The 21,765-nt window shown below is 35.9% G+C and overlaps 1 protein-coding gene across 4 annotated transcripts in view; it reads right to left on the reverse strand.

Moving 5' to 3' along the window:
• Positions 1-21,765, reverse strand: part of CSNK1G1 (casein kinase 1 gamma 1) — a 261,324-nt gene that overhangs the window by 71,692 nt on the left and 167,867 nt on the right. For all 4 annotated transcript variants that reach the window (XM_036734507.1, XM_036734509.1, XM_036734508.1 and 1 more), the window contains exon 4: positions 16,391-16,460. In XM_036734507.1, the coding sequence (XP_036590402.1) occupies positions 16,391-16,460 (70 nt within the window). The remainder of the gene's footprint in view (positions 1-16,390; positions 16,461-21,765) is intronic.

A 21,765-nucleotide genomic window follows, 5' to 3' on the forward strand; every position in this document is an offset into this window, starting at 1 on the left:
TTCCTTACAGAGTCTGAAATCTGGAACAAATGTATGATGAATGCCCAAATAATTCTCTCACTGCTATTATGCCATTTAATATTTGTTTAGTTTGTGTCATATAATAGCTACCAAATATAGAGGAATACATGGATCCTATTTTTTCTTTTATTAAAATTTTATTTCTTTCATTCTGAGCATAAGAAATTCTATAAACATTTCCATAATAGAATAGCAGAAAAAAGATGATTGCACATAAAACTGCAAATCTGTTATGTACAACTTGCTATTCCTTTTAAATACACAAAAGTTATCATATAACTTTTTTCCCCTTTTTTTCTTCCTTCCCCCAACCCCTGCCTTAAAGAAGGCAGAGTTCCTATTTTCAAGGGGTGCTACTCCAAGAGAATGTTCCAATATATCGCTAACTTATCGATTATACTGGGTGGAAACAAAGATAAGAGTTGAATTTAGTAGGAATATGCCTAAGAGCCAAGAGGTGGCAAAAGAGAAAATGACTGGATACAAATTATAATGCAGTACTTAAGTATCTGGTCAGATGTTTGAAGTATATATATTGCTATTTCAGTCCCTTTCTAGGTGTGAAGCTCAGATTCTGTAGTCTCTTAACCTCTGTAAAACCTATGGATGGAAAATCCCCAAAGGTAATAATTATTCCTCTGCCAAAGAATTTTATATATTATGTTACATCCTATAATGACTAAAATGTGATTATGAATGACAAGTTTTTGCTATTTGAGTTCTGGATCAAATTACTTATCTTCATGTGCAACTTTCCTTAATCTCATCTGCAACTTTTGATAGATGTAATAATCAAAATGTATCTTCCTTTCCTTTGTTTTTTTTTTTTTTAAAGCACTCACTAACTGGACTCATATCAACAGTAAGGTGAAATAGTTTTTTGTGGTGTCTCAGTGGTGAATGGCATCTCCACTGGGAAGTCACTATGAAATCTGAAAACTACAAAGACCATGCTTATATTTGTATACCTGAATGGTTTAGATTCTACATTTTGGTCATACCTTGGTTTTATATTAGAAAAATTAAAATGGCAATTTTTTTTAATCTCCACTTTCCATAGTTCCATTTCTTTATAGCTTCTTGCCTCTAACCTTCAACCTGTGCCCTTTCCCAAGACCCACAAAATACTCCATTATCAGGCAAAACAAGAACACTGGCAATAAAATGTTACCAAAAAAAGGAACTCAATACAATTTGCGTATGTAATGATTCTCATTCAAAGAGGGTCCGGTGCGGATTCAATTCGCAAGGGACAAAGTTTATAATCTGATATAAATATGAGTATGTGAAAACTCTCTTGGTGACTCTCTACTCTGAGCATTTTTACTGGCTGTCCCTTATGTTTGGAACACTCTCTTCATTTCTCTCTTCTTGTTTCTGGGGCTTCAAGTGGTAGTAAAGCCCCACCTTCTGTAAGAAGTCTTTCCCAATCCTTAATCTTAGTCTTTCCTCTGAAACTATTTCCAGTTTATCCTGTAAATATCTTTGAACATAGTTGTTTATATGTTGTCTTCCCCATTAAATTGAGCTCCTTGAGAGCTGAGACTGCTGATCTTTGGTAGCCTAGCACAGTGCCTGTCACATAGTAGGTGCTTAAGAAATGCTAGCTGAATAATATATGACTGGTTCATTCCAAACGGATGGAAGTCAGGCAACAAGTAAGTCTTGCCTGTGTTTGGGGACAGGAGCATATCTGTGATATAGATTCACATTTGCAGATGAGACATGTTGAGCTAAGAGCTGATCACGTTTTTCCAAATTTAATCTATCACCTCATCACTCAAAAAAAATCACCATGAAAAATTTAAAGAGTACTCTCATTTCTATAGTAAAGTCAAATCTTCTATTTCATTGCAAAACCATATTGCTGTGTATTTATATAGCACTTTTGAGAATCTAAGTCCTTTACTGAAACAGTAACTTCCTCCTTTACATGTTTGCAATCTAGATAATGAGCAAAAGGTTTTTCTTTTTTTTTTTTAAATGAGCAAGGAAACTGAGGCCCTGGGTGGGCAAACAGCCCTTCAAAGTCATACATGGGCCTCAACAAAATTAAAGTCTAATGTGACAGCTCTGAGCCTATTAGATACATAGTGCAGATATAGTCCTTCAGTTTCTATAACACTACAATTCTTGGAAACACTATAGCCAAACAATCACAAAAGGTGTGTAGGTGACAAAGATAGCTACCTGCACCTTGAGTTGGGGTCCAGGGTACACAGGAGGGTCAACTGGCAGCCTTTTGTTTCAAAGGACCATGCAATGTTTGGCACCTTGTCAAAATCACCTACCTTGCTAACACCTTTAACACTGCCTCCCCCAGGCTTCTGACTAGGCTGTCACTAGAAAGCTCTAAGTCACTAGGGAATGGGTTGTTGTTGTTTTCTTTCAAAAAAAAGGAGATTATTGATAAGAATTTAACATTCCTCTTGTCTTCTGAAGTATAAGTTCCAAGACAAGACTCATGATGAAAAATGCTATCCTCTTCCAGAGAGATGGACATGATTTCCCATGTATAATTGATATCATATTTTGCTTGCCTACTCAGTGGGTAGAGGAGGGACTGAGGGAGGGAATTTGGAACTCGATTAAAAAAAAAGAATGTTAAAAACATATAAATAATGGACTTAAAAATTGGATATAGTAACAATTAAAGTTTCTAGAATCATCCCTATTTTCTATCTCATCCACAAAATTAATTCAAAGGAGGGTTACCCATTATACTGTACAATGACCACATGTTACAAATTAGTAACAAACCTGCGAAACTCTGAAATCCCTTTCAGAACTTGAAAATCTATGACTCTCTCAAGGGATAGTGTTATCATCTAGTATTATAACAATGATGAACTATCACTTCTCTGTTCTGAATCTCTAGCCAAGTAGGAAAGTGACTACCTTGAACCTCAACTATTAATTTATTTGGACACCCTATTCACTTCATTTCTGCTCATTTCTTCCTCCACTTGCCCATGAACAAATGCAGCAAAACTAAATGAATGACAACCACAAGTTTGGAAAGAACCAACATGTTTTATAATTTCTAGTGTCAGCTAGCCAATTTGTCCAGAACTGATAAAAGGCCAGTTGATAATATATTATGGTTGAAAATATATACACACAACACACACACTCATGCACACACGCATGAATATACATATATCTGTGTGCACTAGTACGTACTATATACTGGGCAGTATTTTTTATTTGTATCTACAGAAGAGTCTACGTGAATGCCAAACATTAACATGTATGTATACTATGTATATATTTTAAATTGTACATAAAGTTTTTATATACTTCTATCAAGAAACTAGTTTTAATAGCACAGTCCCTTTATTCACTGACCTAGATTGAAACCACTCTACAATTTAGTAGATGGTAATCTAGAGTTACTGAAACTAAAATTTAAAAAATACATCACCCTAAAGCCAATCTGGTGCTGAGCTTCTCTAAATCAGTCCTTGAATAAAAGACATATGGTCCATTACTAGACGTACATCTGAACTTTTTTCAGCTTGAGGATCTGCCAGACTTTGCAATCTGTCAGCATAAAATTTGATAATTTTAGGGTCACCTTCACAAGGTAACATGGCATTGGGGAGAATATTAGTAAGGAAGTTTCCATATAGATATATAATATTTAGGGAAATAGTCATCAAAAAGTCCATGTATTTACACACAAAACACACAAAACATACACATACACACACACTACATTTTCAACACAAAAGAATAAAAACCAAAATGGTCTTAATTTAATAGTCACAGAAGATGCTTTAGAGTAGAAGCACTCCCCGGAGTCTAAAGTTGTTCAAGACCATCATTTCCATAATTAAAAGGTTAAAGAAACATTTTCACAGCCTCTGAGAGGAAGGGACCTTGGAAGACATAAAAAAAAAATCACCTGTACAGAATTCCCCTCCATAATGTCATCCATTCTTTACTTGAAGTCCACTGTATGAGGGTAACTCATTCCAAGGCAACTCATTCCATTTTTGGATAGTTCTAATTGTTGAGAAGTTTTCCCTTACATGCAATATTTGTCTGAAGGCAATTTTCACCCCTTGTCCATCAATCAATAAACAAGCCTTTATTAAGCACCTACTATGTGCTAGGCATTGTGTTAAGCACTGGAAATAACAAATAAAGTCAAAAGACAGTCCCCACTCTCAAGTAGTTCACAGTCTAATGAGGGAGGCAAAATGCAAACAACTGTGTGGAAATAAGAGACAGACAGACAAATAGACAGACATGGATAGACAGACAGACAGATAAATAGATAGATAGACAGACAACATAGCTATAAAAGACAAACTGGAGATCTTCCATGGAGGAAAGGCCGAACCATTAAGGGAGGTGGGGAAAGGCTTTTTATAGAAGGTGAGATTTCATCTGGCACTTGTACCAGTCGGTAAGGTGTAAGATGACTAGAAAGGAAGGAGGGAAGCAAGTTACCATCAAACACTTTAGGAAGATTTATTTGATACCTGAATGGAAGCTATACTGGTGAGACTTGAGATAGGGAAGCCCAACAGCAGGCAGTTACAGCATTCCAAGTGGAGGTGATAAAGATCTGAATCAGGGTGGTGGCAGTGTCAGTGGAGAAAAAGGAACATATGCAAGAGATGTTAAGAAGATAAAATCAACAAGCTTTGGCAAAGGATTGGATGTTGGAGAGCCGGACTGAGAGGAGTCAAGACTGAAACCTACGCTATGAGCCTGGGAGACTGGGACGATGGTGGTGGTCAAGGTGGTGCCCTTGCCAGTAAAAAGTTAGAAGGAGAAGAGTATTGGGGAAGGGGAGCAGACAATGAGTTTAGTTTAGACATGCTGAGTTTAAAATGTCTATGGATATCCAGTCAGTCTGAGATGTCCAATAGGCAATTGGAAATAAAAGACTGGAGGTCAGCAGAGGTTAGGGCTTCATAAGTAGATATGAGAATTATCAGCTAAGAGATGTTAAGTGAAACCATGGGAGCTGTTCCTCATTCACTTACTCTTTCAACAAGCATTTGTTTATGAAGTACCAGGCTCTGTGCTGCTGCTGCCGGTAGTACAAAGACAAAAATTAAAGTTCCTACTCTCAATGAGCTTATATGCTATTATTACAATATGACTATAAAAAGTAAATATATATACAGAGTATATATAAAATAATTTCTAGGGAGTAAGGGAGAAGCTTTCTATAAAAGGTATAACTTAGGTTGAACTTTGAAGGAAACTAGAACTACTATGAAGCTAAATTGAGAAAGGAGTGATTCTAGTTTGTGCGAAAACAAGGAGATGGGAAATGGAATATTGTGTACAAAGAACTGCAAGAAAGTCAGTCTGGCTGAAAGATACATAAAGGGAAATAATGTATTGTAAATCTAGAAAGGAAGATTTAATACTTGATCCTGGGGGTCAAAGTAGCCATTGGAGTTTAGTGAATGGAAGGCTGACATAATTGGACCTACCCTCCAGGAACATCACTTGGTCAGCTGAGTTGAGGATGGAGTGGAGCAGGGAGACTTGAGGCAGGGAAACCAATGGAAAGGTTATTAAAATAGTACAAGCAAGAAGTGATGAAGAGCCTTTACAATGGTAGTGGATGTGGTTGATTGGGAAGAAAAGAAAGTGTAGCTGTAAGAAGTATTGCCTGGCAAAATACTGAGGGAGAGAAAGACTATATGTAATAGTGAAGACGAAAATAAGGTTTGGAAGAAGAAAGGAATACATAGGGTGGAGCAAAATGAAAGATTACATAAAGGAATTTCACAGCCCTCTTGATCATAGAAATGGAAGATCTGTGGGCAATGGCAAGCTCAAGTATGTGACAATCACTGTGTGTAGCTGAGACCTAGTGGTGGAGTAGTCATGGGAGTTGAATGGATTGTGGAACATCAACACATATGCTGACGGCCCCTAAAATGAGGGCAGGCAGTGGGATGGAGCAAGCCACTGAACAATTTAGATAGATGAAGTGAACATAAAAAGGAGAAGTTCCTGAGTCATGGATAGAGCGACAGTTTGGAAGTGACAATGGGGGGCAAGGAATATTCTTGCTATCTCCAGGGTCAATGAGTCAGAGGGTATGAGAGAAGGTGATATTAGTACTGAAAAGAAGGACATGAGATGCAGCATTGTCACAGAGTTGTCACAGAGGAACAATGTTTTAACGACAGGAAGAAGATATAAGGAAAGAAGAGGAAGAGATCTGAAAGGAAGTTTATTAATTATAGAACAGGAGTTCCAGAGGGCACAGGGTAATGTTTAGACATATATGGAGTGAGACATGGAATGGGAGTTTAGTGTTTAAGTTGAAAGTGATGAGAGAGCTGGTACCAGGAGCTGGAGAGCAGGATTTATTCTTTGGTCTATGATTTAGTATCCCAAGAATGGGGAGGATAATTATGGGCAAGAAATGTGTTAATCAACAGGAAAGAATTTAGATAGAGTGTTGTGGATAGGAGGGGCACCACTAAAGAAAAGGTCAGTAGGATATTTTCTCTCTGGTCTCATGTCAGTATCTCTATGCCTGCAGGAGCAATGAAATCCTGTGGGGCCTGGAGAGGGATGCATCTACCTTCTTGTCAGGAACAGCATTAGTCTGAGTTGGTCAGGTCCAGTGATGTGGGTAAGACTCTAATGTCTCTATTCCACCAGGAAGTAGAAAGACAATCAATAATTATAAATTGAACTGTTCAAGTAACATTTTAAGGCTGAAATGTTAAGCAAGGCATTAGAAATTGAGGTTGGGAAAGGGCCAAAAAATTATTCTTAAAGGCCTTTTACAATTCCTATTAACTATTTTTTCCGGCACATTAAATGCATTAAGATGTCTCAATCGGACAGTAGATCGCATTTTGCTACCACTAATGGAAAAATAGATTTTTAGAGAGTTAAGTCATTAAATTCTGTGACTTTTTTTATTAAACAAAATGACATGGTCAGTATTGCCCTCTGTATCAAGAGTGATTAGTGATTTTCAGACTCAAGTATTTTTTGTTCTTTACCATAACTTATATCTTAACAGGAAATATGGGTCAAACAAAGTAGTAAAACTTACAGTCCTGGTTTTCAAAACAAATGGAAAAACAACTACTTTTTGCTATGGTACAATGACAATAATTAAATATATTTTAGAAAGTGGAGAAAAACATATTTTTTATCTTTAGCCATCTCCCTTTAAGACAGAAGTAGCTGTGCTTAGATTTAATTGTCTTTCCAACAACCACCAGGTAGCAAATGTTTCTGATCTGTCACTAATGTCCAGATAATTCATGATACCTTGAGTTTTATTGCATAAATAATATAGCTACTTCATTTTCCCTTGAAAGATACCTCAACTATTCAGAATTTGTAAAAGTAGGCAAGGGGGTAATGAAAAGTGTAAAGAGAAAAACTTTATACCTGTGGGGCATTCTTTGTTCGCTTATGGTTTTTAAGGTGGAAGTATTTCATTCCTCCAAGAACACAAAGTTGCACATTAAAATGTCTTAAAACATTAACACAAATTTTACTTGAAAAGTAACTGATTTGGGAGTTGAATGTGGGGGGAGGAGAGTGGAAAGAGGAGGGGAAATTGAATGGCAATAACATAATCCAGGAAATGTGTCAAAAATTATCTTTTTTGTTCTAACAGATGAGTCATAGTCCCATAATTTTATCCACCAAATTAATTCAAAGACGAAATGATAGAAAGTTGTTACAATTCAATTACCTATTCCAAGAGGATATAAAAAATGCTACCACTAATCAACTCCCTGGAATTTTAAAAAATAATCAGCCTGCTGTTTTTTTTACTTTATAGTGTTTTCCAACTCTGACCTTTTCAAACTATAGTTTGAAACCTGATTTATGGTGGAATTGTGAACTGATCCAACCATTCTGGAGAGCAATTCAGAACTATGCCCGAAGGGCTATAAAACTGTGCATACCCTTTGGTCCAGCAATACCACCCCTAGGGTTGTAGCCCAAAGAGATCATAAAAAAGGGAAAAGCAATCACGAGTACAAAAGTACGTATAGGGCTCTTTTTGGAGTGGCAAAGAATTGGAAATTGAGAGTATGCTCATCAACTGGGGAATGGCTGAGCAAGTTGTGGTATATGAATATAATGGAATACTATTGTTCTATAAAAAATAAGCAGATGGATTTCAGAAAAACCTGGAAATACTTACATGAACTGATGCTGAATGAAGTGAGCAGAACCAGGAGAACACTGTACACAGTAACAGCAACATCGTGCAAAGATTAACTTTGTTAGACCTACCTCTTCTCAGCAACACAGTGATCTAAGACAATTCCAAAAGACTCATGATGGCAAATGCTATCCACCTCCAGAGAAAAAATTATGGAGTCTGAATGCAGACCGAAGCATACTATTTTCTCTTTCTTTTTCCCCTTTCTCATGGTTTTTCCTTTTTGTTCTGATTCTTCTTTCACAACATGACTAATGTGGACATATGTTTGATATGATTGTACATGTATAGCTTATATCAGATTGTTTGTTGTCTTGGAGAGGCGGAAAGGGTGGAAGGGAGAAAAAAATTTGGAACTCAAAATCTTGTAAAAGTGAATGTTGAATATTATCTTTACATGTAATTGGAAAAAATAAAATATTATTAAGGGGAAGAAAAAAAAAGAAGCCTGCTTCACAAGTAAGAAAAAACAGAGAATGAAGCCTTGTGGATTGTACAAAAGCATCATGTATGTACTGCATTAATAATTCTTCAAAGAAGAGTAAGGAAGCATCATGCATGGCAAACATTGGATAATCGAAACAGGAAATAAAACCGATTACACATGAAAAGACTAGAAAAGTCCCGGATACTGACACCAGTCATTTCTGAATCAATAGTATGTATTTGTATATGTGCGTACAGAAACACACAACCAAAATACAAATATATGCATGTAAACACACACACACAAATTAAGCCAATATTTTGTTAAAGATAAAAATCAACATTAAATTAGTAAAATGTAAATCAAAAAATCTGATGCAATTGACATCAATCGGAAAGATGATATCTCCCACTAGACAAGCTGATGGTGCTCAAAAATGTAGAAGGGACAAATAAAGAGATATCAACATAGATTTTCAATATTTCCTAAGAGTTTAACTGAAGTAAATCAGGATAGTGAAGAGACCAAGAGCCTAGAAACCACTCTAACCAACAAACATGTGATATCCTTAACATACAAGCAGATATGATATCCAAGGGCAAAAGTGGTTTATAACAATAAAACTCACTTGTAAAATCTTATGAATAAGAAGAATGGAATACAACGGGCAGCACTGCTTCTTAAAAGAGTTAACAGAGGGAATAACAAGTTTATAGAAAGCTTGGCAAGAAATTCAAAGTCAGACCACTTAAGAGCATTTTAAGGATGGAAGTGGAAGAAAACATTAGAAAAACGTGAAAGATTTCTCAAGATTTCTATAACAAATTCATTTTTTCATTAGTTCCAGTAGTTCTACTCTAAAACCATAATCCCTAATGTGCTACATAAATAAGAATTGCCACCAAAGAAGACAAAAGTGGAAAAACAGCTGGACTAAATCAGTTCTACTAAATCAGAGCTATGGAACCTTAGGTTATCTTAGGGCCCCATTAAAATAATTACTCAAGGGCCACACCCAGAATAAAAAATACAGTACACTAATAGAAAGTGGGGGAATGTACATCATCATTACGACAGGTGAAGGCGAAGTGCAAAAGCAAACACAAAACAACAAAGCGACAACACAACAGTATAAAGGTAAGTGCACACTGACTAGTTTGCATCGTACAGACTGAACACATCCCACAGATCGACTGAAAATTCCATGCGATATGTTCTGTCCATAATATTGCTTAAAAACACCAAAGAAAATTAACATCAATGAGATTATTTATTAGTGATGGAATTTAAAAATCTAATATGCAGTCCATGCAAATTATTATTTTATTTTTTTGCTTGTAAAAATTAAAACCCACAGGCAGGCCGCATAAAATCTCACTGCAGGCCGTATTTTGGACAGCCCAGTACTAGATCAATGAAAATCAAACCACTTTGGGCTCTTAGGATTAGAGTCTACGATATGTAAGTGAAGAAGTAGAAACGCAACTGAAGAAAACAAGACAGCAAAACAGCTGGGCTAGATACAATATTCACAGAGGAGATTTGCACTAGAGGTGATACAATTCTAAGGGCTTTGAGGGATTGTGATGCTATCTGAAGGGAAGATACCAAACATTTGGGGAAGAAATCACTATCGTTTAAAAACAACAGAGAAAATATCAATGACTGCCATCTCATATGCATACTTAAACATCTGTATAAAATCTTTATGAAAATAACACACATATGAAGGATATCATTCATGAAAGTATGAGAAGTGAACAAACTTCCACAAACAGTGGAAGTCTATAGCAGACTTCACCTTATAGTCACAAAACTGAATAAAAGGTTTATATCCCACTGTGTTTACTGTTGGTTGACTATTTTTTTAAAATCACCCAATTCAGTAAAGCAAAAAAAAAAAAATCTCCTTAAAGGTGTCTTCCATGACTAAGTTCAAAATCATATCAGATTACTTGAAAGATATAACAGGGATAAAACTGCTTCAGCCTCTGACTAATGATATCAAATAAAGCATAAAACAGGGATAAACATGCCTGCCAAAGGTGTTTACCACTATCATGAAGAATGGCAGTCACTTAAATTAGGTGAGGCTCTCCAGTTGGTCCAATATAACACTGTTTGCACAAAGGCCTGGAGCACTGGGCAAAGCCTATTAAGTAAAATCCATAATAACTCAACAAGAGTTTGGCTTAACAAATAGATGAAGCAGTTCTACTCTCCAGGCTACAGAAGGACAATGAACTAACCCTGAAAATGAACAGGAAAAGGAGAGTAGGTTAGACTGCTTTAGGGAAACTGTATAGTGCTCTTACAACTTAAAGTATCTCCTTGAAAAAATAATGGCACATCTAAAAAGAGATTTGTATCTTTTGTTTTTATATCACCTACAGTCTTTCCACTATATTCTCCTCCCATGCCTTATAATGAAGAATGTAAAAAAGGAAAGAAAGTTCAGTAAAATTAACCTATATATTGAAAAAGTCTGAGGTTACATGTTGTGTTCCATACCCAGAGTTCCCCTCTTCAAAAAAGTGAATAGTTTTAACATAAATATTCAGATGAGTATAATGACTACAGAACCATGGCAAGACTTACCCGAATGGATGTAAAGTCAAGTAAGCAGAGTCAAGAAAATAATATACAAAATGACTACAAGAATATAAACGGAAAGAACAAAAACTTCAATACAATCAAAATGAACACTGCAAAATTACAAAGAATAAGCACGGCCCCAAAGAAGAGAAATAAGAAGTCACCTCCCCCTGGTTCCCTACAGAGGTGGGAAGTCCACAGGGTGGGATAGTACATATATTTTCAGGGTTTTTTTTTTGTACATATTGAATAGTTTTTCTGGGGGGTTTTCTTTGTCTTTTCTTTCACAAAATTTGTCATATGTGATGTTTCTCTAGGAGGAATGTAGGATAAATTTAGGAGATGTATAACCAAAAGAGCAATAAAAATTATTTTTAAAAAATTCCCTCAGTGATGCTATATGCCAATGAATTTTTAGAATACCACATTCTTAGAAGAATTAAAGTTGACGGTTACCCAAAAAAGCAATGGAGAGACACACAATTGGGAGATATACATTGAAGTATATTAAAAATGAAGAACTATATAGGAAATGTGACAATATAACATCAAAAAGATGTATGCCTGGAAAAGGAAATCAAAGCCAGTCACTTAGCAAGAATGATAGATAATTAGTAGCCTTTATGTTTCTTTTTTTAAATTTATTTTTTATTTTTAGTTTACAACACTCAGTTCCACAAGTTTTTGAGTTCCAAATTTTCTCTCCCTCCCTCTCCAGTCTGCTCCCAGCCAAGACAGCATGTAATCTGATATAGGTTATAACTTATTTACACAATAGTCAAGTTGTAAATAAGAATTATAACCAATGGAATGAATCATGAGAAAAAGAAACAAAACTAAAAAAGAAGAAAAAAGGAAAAAAAAAGAGAGAGAGCAAACAATTTGCCTCAATCTGCATTCAGGCTCCACAGTTCTTCCTCCGGATGCAGGTAGCTTTTCCATCATGAGTCCTTTGGAGCTGTCTTTGAACCTTGTATTACTGAAAACAGCCAAGTCTATCAAAGTCAGCCATCACAGATACCATGTGTCTGGAATCACGTATAATGTTCTCCTGGTTCTGCTCCCCTCACTCAGCATCAGATCACGTAGGTCTTTCCAGGTTATTATGAAGTCTGTCTGTTCCCCATTTTTTATAGCACAATAGTATTCCACTGCATTCACATACCACAACTTGTTCAGCCATTCTTCAATTGATGGGCATCTCCTTGATTTCCAATTCTTTGCCACCACAGAAAGAGCTGCTATAAATTTTTTTGAACATATAGGTCCATTTCCCACTTCTATCTATGATCTCTTTGGGATACAGCCCTAGAAGTGGTATTGCTGGTCCAAGGGTATGTACATCTTTATAGCCCTTTGGGCATAGTTCCAAATTGCTCTCCAGAATGGCTGGATCAGTTCACAACTCTACCAACAATGTAACAGTGTTCCAATTTTCCTACACCCTCTTCAGCATTTATGATTTTCCTGTTTTGTCATGTTTAGCCTGTATGTTTCAATGGTAATCATACAATGACACGCAATTCAGAGAAAGACACTGCCTAACCTCTCCCTGAGCACTAGATGGACATGTGTGTATTATTTACAGAAGGATATGGGCTACAGTCACACAGATAAGATGGCACCACAGGAAGGAGTGTCTGTATCAATAAAACAAAAGAGCCATCGAGTAATATAGTATCCCAACATGACAGAAACTAGCCCAACTCCTTGCATGCAATATATATATGTATATAGCTGAGAAAGATTTATGGGCTTGAAATGTCACTCAAGTGGCCTGATAATAATCTCAGGGCCCTCCCCCATCTTTTGAACAGCACTGATGTCTAAAGCTCCAATTCTTCCCAAATTGCTATTTGTCAGTTCCAACTCATGATTCCATGGAATATCAAGAAACTAGCACATATAGGCAATCAAGCTCTTGTTCTCCATATAGAATACATTTGTGTGATTCTTTCTCCACGCTGAATGGAGGCTATCAATTTTAAGCGGCTTGGCTGTTGCTCTGAGACATGGGAAGAGTTCAGAGGTGAAACTCACCAAACAAGCCTAACTTTCCAAAGTAGCCTTAACTCAGCATACTTTATATTCTGAAGTCTACAGAGTCAGTTTGGCTTTGTTAGCTAAGTTCAGCATGGTAATTACTACCAAGAAGTTCAGAAATGTCAGGAGAAACCTAACAAGTATGTTTCAAAACATACAACAAAGTATTTTTAGAAAGCTCTGAAGAAGGCAGGACTTACATTAAAATGTGTATTTGAGGCTAAGTGTCTAGGGCAATGCCACTTATGTAGGTACTCTCAACCAGTGAGCCCAAAGGCACCCTGCAATTAAGGATATATAATCAATCACAGAGCCAACAAATACTGACAGAAAGCCTACCCATGACGGTTAAGGCAAAATGCTAGGAGTTATACAGGGATATAAAATACAATTAATTTCAACTTCCTTGCTTATCCTTAATTTGGGGCTCCTGTATTTATTATTATCATGACCAGTAAGTTATGAGGGAGGAATATATACAATCGTTAAGTACTTATCATGTGCAAAGTATTGTGATTGCCACGGGTGATATAAAAGGACAAAAAAAAAATTGCCTGCCCTCAAGGAGACTACTTTCTACTGAGAGGGAAAATATGTTCACATATAAGCAAATATAAGGTAACAAAGTAAATCAACACTAAACAGTGATGGCAGAAAGCAGAGTCAAAGAGGCATCTAAGCTTAGCCTTAAAAGAACATGATGAGCTTATGGTATCAATCAATTAAGAAATATTCAATGGCAAAAGCACTAGCTCTGAAATCAGAGACTCTGGGTTTGAATTCCACCTCTAACATTTACTTCCTGTGTGATCTTTGCCAAATTAATTCATCTCTCTGGACTCAGTTCAGCTGTAAAATGAAGGTGGTGGACTCAATGACATTTTAAGGTCCCTACAAAGTACTAGGCATTATGAGAAGTGCTAAGAACACAAAAGTAAAAATGAAACAGTAATTGTCCTCACGATCTTGCACTGTATCAGAAGAGAAAACCCATCCATTAATATATACAATACATAGACCAAGTAAATAAAGGGTAATTTGAGGGAAAGAGTGAGCAGCTGAAAAGGGAGAGGAATAGGGGAGAGACAGGAAAGGCTTTTGTAAATTCTACAGCGTGAGCTGAGCTTTAAAGGAAACCAGAGCTTCTAAGAGGCAGAGGGGTGTGTGTGTGGGGGGGGGGGGGAATATAATTCTAGGCCTGGGGGCAAAGCCTGTGCCAAGTGTGAGGAACAGTAACAAGGACACTTTGGTTATACCACAGAGTGCCAAAGACCTGCTACATTACAGTTGTAAAAGCAGGTTAGAATCAGGTCCTGAAGGGCTGGTATTTGATCCTAACAGAACAGAAAGCCACTGGAGCTTATTGAGGAGACCCTCTGCTTAGGAATATCACTTTGATAACTATGTGGAGAATAGATCAGAGACAGGAGAAACTTGGTGGAGGGAAACCCACTAGGAGGCTATGGAATTAATCCGAGCCTTAGTAGTGAACATTTAAGCAGAGAAGGGGATGGATCTGAGAAATGATGTGTAGACAGAATCGACCTATTAGATATGTGGAATTAGGTAAAATAAGGAATCGAATTGTTTCTTTTAATTCTTTAAAAAAAAAACAAACATTTTCATTCGCGGGGGGGGGGGAAGATTTTAAAGTTAAGGGGTAAACAGAGCCATGAGGAAGAAGGGAAAGCAGGCCTGAGTGCAACATAAATTCTCATGTTATGCAATAGAAAATTGTCATAATAAATAAAAATACATTTTTAGAAGTATTCAAACAATTGTAGTACAAGTATATGAAGGCTGTGAACTTGACTTACTGGAAGGACAGTGATTCTCTCAAAAGCATAGGGAAATTAACAATATGCATTGGTAGAAGAAATCCCTCACTAGAAACTCCCTAGACTAACGAAATTAGAGATTTTTTAAAAAAGTGAACAAGGGTAGGTTTTGGGGCAAAGAAATTAATTTTGTTATGGATATATTGAGTTTGAAATGTCTTTAGAACATCCAGTTCAAAATGTCCTATAGGCAGATGGTGATAACATACTCACAGCTCATGAAAGAGATGAGGCCTGTATAACTAAAACTAAAACTCAATCTGCATAGAGATGATAATAAAATGCAGGGAAGCTGATGAGGTCACCAAGAGACAGTGAAGAGAGATAGGGGATTGAGGTACATCTGATTATGAACTAGACAAACACAACCAAGACAGACATTTTTCTACACAGAGAAGAATAAAAAAAGAATATTTGAAACTGTGAATCTCCTCTACTAGTCTGATTTTTTACTTGGTTTTTTTTTTTTTTTTTGAAACAGGTTACTTCTGAGATACTCCATCAGCACCTGAACTTTATATAAACCATGTTTCAGTCTTTTACACAATGCTATTACCGTGAAAAAACACAATTTGTAGCAAAATTTCTGTTTGATACTAAGGCAGGATCTGAAGGATTTAACATTCCCAGAGGAAACTTATAGCACTAGTGACATCTGCATAGCTGAATCCCCACCTTGAGTCAAAAACTTTACAATTCAAAGCATGAAAATAGATTTGAAGGAGGATCAGGCTTACTAGAAAGTTTTTAAAAGGTCAGGATTCAGCTAGTTTTAATAAGAAAATATGAGTGGGGGAACCAGTACAAACATTTAAATAAATTAAAGTTTTCAGTTTAAAAGTTTACATTTCTTCCCCTGAAATGATTAACTAATCCCCAAAGAGAATCAAGTGGAAATAGTTGCAAGTAAATTACAACAGACAAAGTGGCAGGTGTTCTGAAAAACCTTTAAAAACACTATTCTTTCCAGAAAGACTGAATACTATAAATTGCAATTCAGCACCTACTTGTCATTTTTCTAAGTATGAACAGATTTAAAAATCACTGTGCCAGGGTCCAGAAACACACAAAAGCCAGTATCAAGGGAGCATCATTATATTAAGGAAGATCCATTCAACAACTAACTGATAATTTCAGAAGAAAAAACTCAATCATCTTTTGAGTTTGTTTGGAAAGCAACAAATGGATGCTAGTTGTATACAGGTATAAAATATAGTATAGTTGATACAATATGGAGCCTTATGCTAAGGGATATTCTATAAAGAGAAAAGCCTGACTTACCTGCATTGCCGAGCTGTTTGTAAAACCTGTACTCTAAATGAAGCTGTGGGGCACGTGATTTTATTGGTTCCTGCAACCCAAGAAGAAAATTTATGGTAAAATTTAAGCAGAAATAAAGTATTTTCCCAACATAATATTTCAAAATAAAACAAAGCAAGGAGTTATATTATGCTTTTTTAAAAGTTTCATTCTTTTTTTGTTTTGCTTTAGTTTAATTTTAAAATACATGTGCCTCTCTTAGAAGTACCAGATCTAAAACTGTATTGTAAAACATCAGTCATCAAAACTATTTGGTACTGGCTAAGAAATACATTGGTGGATCAGTAGAATAGATTAGGTACACAAGACACAGTAATAAATGACTAGAGGAATTGTTTGATAAAACTCCAGCTTCTGGGATAAGAACTTACTATCTTGGGGCAGCTAAGTGGCACAGTGAGCAGAGCACTGGCCCTGGAGTCAGGAGTACCTAAGTTCAAATCCGGCCTCAGACACTTGACAAGCTTACTAGCTGTGTGACCTTGGGCAAGTCACAACCCCAATTGCCCTGCCCTTCCCCCTGCAAAAAAACAAACAAACAAACAAACAAAAAACAACTCACTATCTCACAAAAACTGCTGGGAAAACTGGTAAATTGTATGGCAGAAACTAGGCATAGATCAACATCTCACACAGTACACCAAAATAAGGTCAAAATGGGTACAAGATTTAGACATAAATGGTGATACCATATGCAAATTAGCAGAGCAAAGAATAGTTTACAATTTACCTGTCAGATCTATGGAGAAAGTAAGAACTTATGACCAAACGAGAGATAGAAAACATTATGAAATGCAAAATGGATAATTGTGATCACACTGAATTAAAATAATTTTTGCACAAACAAAACCAATGCAACCAAGATTAGAAGGAAAGTAGAAAGCTAGAAAACAATCTTTACAGCAAGTATCTCTGATAAAAGCTTCCTTTCTCAAATATATAGAAAACCGAGTCAAATCTATAAGAATACAAGTCATTTCCCAATTGATAAGTGGTCAAAGAATATGAACAGGCAGTTTTCAGATGAAGAAATTAAAGCTATCTATAGACATTTGAAAAAAATGCTCTAAGTCATTAATGATTAGAGAAATACAAATTAAAACAGTTCTGAGGTACTACATCACACCTATCAGATTTTGGCTAACATAACAAAACAGGAAAATGATAAGTGTTTGAGCAAATGTGGGAAAACTGGGACATTAATGTACCGTGGCAGAGTTGTGAACTGATCCAACCATTCTGGAGGGCAGTATGGAAATATGCCTAAAGGGCTATAAAACTGTGCATACCCTTTGATCCAGCAATACTACCTACATCTACATCGAAAAGAGATTATGAAAGAGGGGAAAGGACCTACAAGTGGGGAAAAAAAATATTTACAGCAGCTCTTTTTGTGGTGGCAAACAAACTGAGGGAATATACATTAGCTGGAGAATGGCTGAACAAGTTTGTGGTACATAAATGTGATGGAATACTATTGTGCTATAAGAAATGATGAGCAGGGGGCTTTCAGAAAAATCTGGAAAAAACTGCATGAACATCATGATGCTGAGTGAAGTGAGCAAAACCAGGAGAATATTGTACACAAATAACAGCAACATGGTTTAGAGACCAACTTTATTAGACTTAGTTGTTCTCAGCAATACAATGATCTAAGACAATTCCAAAAGACTCATGATGGAACACACTATACAACTCCAGAGAAAGAACTATGGAGTCTGAATGCAGATCAAAGCATTATTTCCACTTTGTGTGTGTGTGTGTATGTGGCTTCTCCCTTTTGTTCTCTTACGTCTTTCACAACGTGACTAATGTGAAAACATGTATAACCTATATCAGATTGCTTGGGTCTTAGGAAGCGGGATGAGAGAGAGGAAAAAAAAATTGAAACTCAAAATCTCATAAAAAAAGAATGTTGAAAATCATCTTAAGAGGGCAGCTAGATAGCACAGTGAGTAGAGCACCAGCCCTGGAGTCAGGAGGACCTGAGTTCAAATCCAACCACAGACACTTGACACACTTACTAGCTATGTGACCCTGGGCAAGTCACTTGACCCCAACTGCCCTGCCTGCCTCCCTCCAAAAAAAAAAAATTAAAATCATCTTCACATGTAATTAGAAAAAATAAAACACCATTTACAAAAAACCTCAAAACTCTGTGTGTGTGTGTGTGTGTGTGTGTGTGCGCGCGCGCGCATGGGTGCGCTAGCCCACGCATACACCTTTGACCCATACTCCAGAGTGATATTCCTTATAACAAAGAATAAAAGAAAAGGTCACTAAGCAAAACTAAACATCAATTGAGTTTCACAGTATATCCACTGCTTTTCATTCATAGTTCCCCCAACCTTTGTGGCAGTGATAATTTGTTTGCATTTTTTTTCATCCTTTTTTGAGTCTAGGCTTGATCACTATTATTATGTAGTGTCCAACTTTGGTTGTTATTGTTGTTTGGGGGGGGATCTATCTTTCCATTTACATTGATGTAGTCATCATGTATTTTGTTTTCCTGGTTCTGCCTTTATTATTGGCTCTGCATCAGTTCACATAAATCTTCCCTTGCTCTCTGTCTTTATCATATTCACTGATTCTTATAGCAGAACAGTACTCTATTACAGTGATGTACCACAATTTTAGTAATTCCCCAATAGATTTTTATTTACTTTGTTTCTAGTTTTTTGCTACTACAAAAAATGATGCTAAAAATACTTCAATATATCTAGCATCTTTCTATCTTTAATTTCTTTGGGATACGTACCTAGCAATGGATCTCTGGGCCAAAGGATATGAACACTTAGGATGCTTTCTTAGCCAGATACCAATTTGCTTTGCAGAATGATTAGATGAAATCACAACTCCATATAACTCCAAACCTATATTAATATGCCTGTCTTCTCTACCCTTCTAACACTGTCTATTCCCATTTTTCATCATCTTTACCAATTTGCTGCAGGTAAGCTTTTTAGCTTCAGAGTTGTTTTGATTTACTTTTCTCTTAATATTATTACTTTCTCATATGATTATTGTTTACAGTTTTTTGAGAACAGTTAGTTCATACTCTCTGACAATTTATCCATTAGTGAATGGCTTTTGGTCATATGTATTAGTTTCATATATATCTTGGATATTTGATCCTTATCAAAGATATCTGATAGATAAAATTTTCCCCAGGAGCTTCCCTTACCCTACTTCCATTGATTTCAATTTAATATAATAGATTGAAGATTAATTTCAACTATACTTTCTTACTTCTGCATATGTAAATAAAAGATGAATTATAGCATGTAAAAACATTTTTCAGATACTTAACTAAAAACATCATTCAAGAATATTTCCATCATTGCGAAATAAGTTCCTTAGAAAACAAACTTTTCAAAGACATCAAATTCCCATCTATGCTCTAGAATGCCTTCTGCTCTTTGCTTCTTTTCTTATGTTAAATTTCACTAATTCACTGTTTAAAAATGGCTAAGAGTTTAGGTTGTAGAAATATTTAAAATACGTTTAAAAATACTCCCAATTGAGATCCTAAAGATACCAGATATAAAACTGCCTTGAATTTTTTTCTTGCCTTATGAAGTTTTCTTTTTTATTGCTGAAGTCACTGTGTTTATTGCTCTTTTGATTTTTTACAGCCTATCAGTCTATATAAGTCTTTCCACATTTTTCTTCAATCTTCCTAGTCACTGTTTCTTAAGACACAGTAATACTCCATGATATGCAAATGTCAAAATTTTTTTAACATTCTCCTATTATAATGCACAATTTGTTTCCAGCTTTTTGTTCTAATTTTGTTGTTGGTTAAGATTATTTTTTTATTCTTGAAGGAAAAACGCTTGAGTTTTAAAAAAAAATTATTTTCTTGGGATAATGAATTCAGAAAATAGAATTTCACAACCAGCAAGGTACTTCCATTATTCACACAAAGAAACAACAATCTACTTCTTTTATTCATATCTAGAAAACTTTAGTAGGAAATATTCAGCCGGTCTCACTGACAGAGAGTAAAAAAAGCAAAAAGCAGAAGAAATCTTTACGCGTCTACATCTGGAATATGAAACTGCTCAAAATAGATTATGGGACCTGGTTGTTATGTTATATAGCCAATACTTTTGCACAGATGGCCATGGTATGTTCAGCCAACTGAACTACCAAAGTACTTTTCCATAACAGACTTGAATAGAAAAAAATGCACACATTTGTTTCATAGCTAATAGGCCTATGTGAGTTCAGAAAGGTTGTAGTCACAGAGAAGACATATATGACAGAGTACTGCTGTTGCAAGGCACCTCAGAAGACACAGACATACAATATAATGAAGAGACCAGCAAAATGGAATTAAAATGGCAGAAGCAGTCCCTCGAGTACATATTTTATGCCAGATGCTAATTATATTTGAAATAGGGGTTTGGCCATTTTCCAAAATCACAGGCCTATGGAACATACAATCCTGCTGAAAATCCAAATTGACAACAGATAGCCACCTTACTGGGATGTAACGTTCAAGGCAAATTTTGCTTTTATATGGAAAAGGACTCAATTATTGCTCTCACTTCTTAATAGCAAGAAAGAAAAGTGAAGGTAAAGATAAGAACAACATTTCTCAAGGCTACTTTATTCAAGACTCTTTAGAGAAAGAGCATACTAAAACACACTCCACCCCAGATACTTTTAGTTTCATTTTGAACAATAAGATGCAATACAAAGCAAAATAAAAATGCAGAGAAATGAAAAGATAAAATAATTGTCAATCATTTATTGCCAATATTAACAGTCATATTTGTAATTACGTTCTAACTTACGCAGGTCACCTGTTCAAGATGTGACCTAGGCAAGAGAAAATTACATGGAGAACTAACCCTACAGATGGGCTTTGAGTTTCCTCCTTTTTTAGGCTAGAATTAATCAACTGTTCATCTCTATATACATTGTCCTCTACCCTTGAATCCCTAGATAGGTAATGGAAAGTGAAAGGACATAAAAGGTGAAAACTTTTTTCTCCTTCCTTTTCCTAATAAGAATGATGACTGGTCACCTTCAACTTACCAGAGGAGAGAAAGAAGTAAATGTCTACAAAGGCAAAGGTAAGGAAGGTAATGTGGTAAGTACCAATGGTGCTAAATATATCTCCTCTACTCACAAAGTTTATATTTTTTAATTTTTGAAAAAAAAATTGATTGTTTTTTTTAATCACTTGGAATTCTCCTTGTATCCCTTTTCACCCACCGATCCCAGAAACCCATTCTTTATCACAAAGTTTTTTTTTAGAGGGGGAGAAGAGAAAAAAAAAATCAAGAAAACTTGATTTCCTTAGGGTCATGGACATTTCAGTCACT

The sequence above is a fragment of the Trichosurus vulpecula genome, chromosome 8 (genome assembly GCF_011100635.1).
Source record: "Trichosurus vulpecula isolate mTriVul1 chromosome 8, mTriVul1.pri, whole genome shotgun sequence".
Classification (NCBI taxonomy): Eukaryota; Metazoa; Chordata; class Mammalia; order Diprotodontia; family Phalangeridae; genus Trichosurus; species Trichosurus vulpecula.